The sequence below is a fragment of the Toxorhynchites rutilus genome, chromosome 2, assembly GCF_029784135.1.
Source record: "Toxorhynchites rutilus septentrionalis strain SRP chromosome 2, ASM2978413v1, whole genome shotgun sequence".
NCBI lineage: Eukaryota > Metazoa > Arthropoda > Insecta > Diptera > Culicidae > Toxorhynchites > Toxorhynchites rutilus.
The window spans coordinates 59,810,766-59,815,804 of record NC_073745.1 but is presented as its reverse complement, the minus strand read 5'-3'; the positions used below and the strand labels follow the sequence as shown (position 1 = coordinate 59,815,804).

Sequence of the window (5,039 nt, the reverse complement as noted above, 5' to 3'; positions counted from 1 at the left end):
AAGGAGGAAAAGTGATGGGAAAGGCAAAATCCCGCTCGAACCGTGTTGATCTGGAGTTCCCCGCAAGGGTAGCTAGGCCGAGCGCGTTAGTACCAGTGCACCAGTCCACCTAGAAAAACCGCATTCAGAACAGAACACATTCAGTTCGGTGGACATCAAGACAACAACAGGCAGTTGCAGCGAGTGGCGAATGGCAAACGCAATCGCAAAACGGCAGCAGGTAGCAGAAGAACAAAGTTTGTTCTTTATACAAACTGCTTTGGTGGCAAATCCAGAACATAGCGGCATCGAGGGCGTTCGAAATGGGTTTTTTCAAAATCACGAGTACAAAGTTTTCTAAATTGGAACCATTCTATAAAACAAGGCGCTTTTCAGGGCCATTAAACCTTCCAAAAAAGAGTTTAGGAAATACAGTTCAATGCTTTCTAAAACATTATCCAAAAAAATAATAAAACATAAATTGATTTTTTCATAATTTGTTTGCCAGGATCTGATGAGTATGTGAATTTGGCATTTGTTCTTAGCTTATTGATAGTTGGGGACTTTCCTGATTATTCAATTTTCACCAATTCTTAAATTGTTTCCAGATTGAAAGTACAGTAATTTACTATTAGTTCGACATTTAGCTAATTGGACGGACATGTAATGCGACTTATTTAGTTGGACATTTTTGTAAACATAGAGTTCGGGGTCCAAATTATGACCCCACATTGAAAGTCGACACTGTACCACTGTCATCGCAAATGTTCAATTACAGATTAAAATTACCTCCAATCCGATACTGAGTGGTGGTAATGCGACGTGCCATTGAATGTAATTTACTGTAAAATATGTCACAAGCTGAATGGGAAGAAATTTTTCAACTGTGAAAGCTGTGGCGAGTGGCAAATGCAATCGCTAAACAGAAAGGTTTAGCCGAACAAGATGGGGATATCGAGTAACAAAACAATAAACTCTTTAGATTGAAAATAATTTTGTGATCCTGAAAAGGACCCTTTTTAGCCTGCATGTGAATCCAACGAGCGAACAAATCGTAATGAATGTATTTTTTTGCCATCGCTCCCTTTTAACGCTCATTCGTTCGTCTCGTTGGACTCGCCCCTCTGGCTGAGTCTGCCGATTTGTCTCTATCCTGTGAGTGTGTACCGCTAGAGTATAACACACGCGGACCCCAAAAAATATCTTATTTTCTTTCAAACCGTAAACCCGTGTGGTTGTACGGCATCGGCATCGTGGACGTAATAAAGGAGAACAAGTTAAGGGAAAGGCAAAGTCTCACTCGAACCGTGCAGGTCTCCAGTTCCCTGTTGGTCGCATTCACTGATTGCTCCGCAAGGGTAACTAGGCCGAACGGATTGGTGCCGGAGCACCAGTATACCTAACAGCGATTATAGAGTTTCGGCCGTCGGAGTGCTCGAGTTGGCTTGCAAAGCTGCTCACGACAATCAGAAAACCCGCATCAAGAACAGAGCAGCTTCGGTTCGGCGCTCATCAAGGCAACAATTAGTTTCAGTGAGTGGCAAAGTGTTTCTCCGGCACGTCGCATTAAATGTAATTTACTGAACAATATGTCACAAGCTGGATGGGAAGAAATTTTCCAACTGTGAAAGCTGTGGCGAGTGGCAAACGCAATAGCTAAACAGGAAGGTTTAACCGAACAAGATGGGAATATCGAGTGATAACAAAAACACAACACCAAAGGTTCTTTTCAGAACCATCAACATATTCATAAAGAGTAAACAGTAAACTAATCCATTTTTCAGGTAGATAGGTAGGTATTCACGTAGGAGATGAAAATAAAACATATATTTAAAATATATATTTAACAAAAGATGGTATAGTCCTACGTCACTCCGGTTATGTCCCCGACATTACCCACCCGTCTTTTTATTCTTAAACAATCAATATTGATTAACAGATTTTTTTTAAATGAAACAGAACAATGCATAATTTGATGGAAATTTCAATCATCAATGTATCTAAAATTCGATTGGTTCGTTGCTGTATTTTTATTATTCATCGTCCACTAAGCCGAGGCGGTGAACAGATCTAGTTGAGAGTCGTTGAGAGAATACCGATCTGCCAAGCACAAACAGTTTTCAGAAGACTCGTGTACTGTAATTAGAATTTTAACAAACCCGTATGTACCACGAATATGAAAAAATGCGTGATGAAAAAATAAGCTCATCATCAATCATCTAAAAATCACAAACTGTTAACCAACAACACACTTTGCACCAACCACGTGCAGCTCCACGACGGTAAGATCCCAATTGCGACACAGCATCACCGCAACAATACTTGCAACAGTTCGACACATTGGAGGGTCTAATGATCGCTCTTGTGTATGTCCCCTCCTCGTGGCAAATCTCGCCCTGCCCCGCTACCACCAACCGATTCAGCGCACAGAAAAACGAGTATTTGTTTATGCTTTGTTATGCAAATTGATCCACAAGCGACAGTACGAGAAAAAATCAAATAAAATTATTTAAATACGCCATCCGCTCTTCAGGGTTCATTCCCTCCTCAAGCGCAGAAGGACTGCACTGTGGCTCAGGCAGACAGATAACTAGGAACCACAATAGGAGGATACGGTGATAAAAACAAATTACCATATGTTTGTAAAGTCTTTGGCTTCTCACAAAAGGGAAAACAGTTCCGACCGGCGAACATGAAAGAAGTAAAAAAAAAAGAGGTGATGAGAAGGATTATAATTATTAAAATGTGAATCGTCGCGGAAAGCCGAGGATTATAGTTTGAGTGCTCATCAAAAATCAATTAAAGGATGCTGCTGGCGCGGGGTGCAAAGCGCCCCGAAGGCGACATAATTTATCATTTGTAGAGAAGCCTGCCTCGCAGAACATGATCAGTCCAGATCGCTACGAATCGAAGTTTTGATCAATAAATCGGTTGCGCCTGCAAAACATACACCGCATGGACAGATGACGCGCCATCAACCGGGAATCCGAGAATCGGAATCGAATCGCAACCTAACATACCGCCCCTAATTGAATCGAATCAAAAGATTACAATCTCGAGATAGGCCTGAGCAGAGATTAATCCAACCGTGTGTGATTTCGTTTAGTTCTTGTTTTCCCTGCCCGCCAGCCTGGATGCGATTTGTCCAGGTTCTCCATCAGAGTGAAAGAGATACTACGACTTTGGCAACAATAGCGGAATAAAACCGTCCGCACCGGGACAATGGAAGTGAAATCCTTCGGCACAGGAGATAGACACGGTCCTTTTTCCCGTACTGCTACTACTACGGGATGACCCTCGAACCGTTGGATTCGTGTTAATAAAGCGTGAATGATTTCAACGATGATAGAGCGATTATCCGGGTGCAGGAATAATTGTTCCCGCTCGCAAAAAAAAAAGATGATACATAGCGCGGCAATTGAGAGGATACGGCGGAAAACAACGAGGATTCATGAGTGGAATCGGATGCAACAATGGGTGAGAGCAGCATCGGATGGATTGCGTTTGTTGTCGAAAGGGAGGGTTTATGGGAAATCGTGTGGGAAAGCTAATTACCGATGAGAGTACTTGAATTATGATAGCAACTGTTTGGCGGTTGGCTTTGAATGAGCTGGATCAGACTTTGGAGAGACGAAGGCCATAACAATGTATCTTTATTCCATTTTTTGTTTGGTAATGTTTTGTCGAAAGGATCGACAAAGCAAAGCAGGCCGAACCGTTGCTGTGAGACAACCCATCAGAAAAACTTTATGATGTCCGAGTTTCCGGTTGTGTCACACTTTCTGTCCACCGATTTGATCCAGCCGTTGAAGGAACAGCCGGTGAGTGTCCACTTCAAGGGCACCTTCCAGCTTCGAAAGTTCAAGTCCAATCCGGATCTGGTCGCTCTGAAGATGGCCGAACAGAATCGCTTCGATCGGATCCCTTCGCCTCCGGTGTGTGGCTTGGATGTGATGAAGATGCACCGGCAAATGCAGAAGATCAGTCCGGTGGAAACGAGAGTTTGTAAGATGCCAATTGTTGTATTGCGAAAAAAATATGTTAGTTTGTGGAATTCCAGCTAAAACGCGTCTGTATGTCCGGCCCAACTCGATGGAGTCCAAAAGTTGTGATAAAAAAGAACACAAAAACTTGAAGTTTGATACGGAATCGGAAGCAGAAGAGATTAACAAGATATGTCAGGAGTTTTCTAATCAATTGTGTTCACTGAAGTAAATAAGTACCAAGAGCAATTTCCAACATAATAAACATGGGTGCTATTGTCTAATCGTATTTTTTGACGTAGGACTACGTCTTTCATTTCTATACCGGGGTGTAAAACCAAAGTTTCGAGAACGAAAGCGTTACGCCGGAGACCGAGATTTTGAGCGTTAATAGCTCTTAAACAACTGAACGAAATGGTATGATAAACACTTCATTTGAAAGATAAAATGTCTATGCGTCATATACTTGTTACTTTTTCATCCAAAAACTTGTTTCAATAGTCTTAAAATTGCTTTCAAAACAGGCTATTGAAATCAAAAATCGGTATATAAGCGAGCGCCGCTCGTAAACCCACTCAGTTATGATTGAACAGCGATTGGAGCATGTTGTCGTTGTTGTTGTGAAGCTAATATCGTTTATCATGAAAGCGCTGATGAACGGTGTCACCAAGAGCCTGTTTGTGTACCTAAGGCCAACATTTATTAGAGGTGCAATGAATCTTTAGGAATTCCCGCTCTACGCGCACTGGCAAGCAATGTTTACTCAACAATTTCTCAAACTAGAAATGGGTGTTGTGAGAAAGGATTAGCGAACGCGAAAACGACAAGCGGGAGAAAGATACGTTTGGAAGTTGAAGGAAATTGGCAGAAAACTTTTCATTCTATCATTCAAATAATGTGATTCATACCACATCGTTTTGCCAGAAAGAGATTCTTAATGCTCAAAGGAGGAATCGAGTCCTCCGAGGAAATTACCCAGCGCAAATTAGAGTCGACTATCGATTGCGGCATTCGTACACAAATAATTTTAAAATGCAGTTTCACCAAAGTGATTTCTTCGGATATATTCACTACATC

The 5,039-nt window shown here is 41.8% G+C and overlaps 1 protein-coding gene across 1 annotated transcript; it reads left to right on the top strand.

Annotated features, from left to right (window-relative positions):
• The first annotated feature begins 3,731 nt into the window (after positions 1–3,731).
• Positions 3,732–4,251, top strand: LOC129764616 (uncharacterized). The gene is made up of 2 exons (XM_055763874.1): positions 3,732–3,984; positions 4,040–4,251. The coding sequence occupies exons 1-2, from the start codon at positions 3,732–3,734 to the stop codon at positions 4,192–4,194; spliced, it is 408 nt and encodes a 135-aa protein (XP_055619849.1). The 3' UTR covers positions 4,195–4,251.
• The last annotated feature ends 788 nt before the right edge of the window (positions 4,252–5,039 follow it).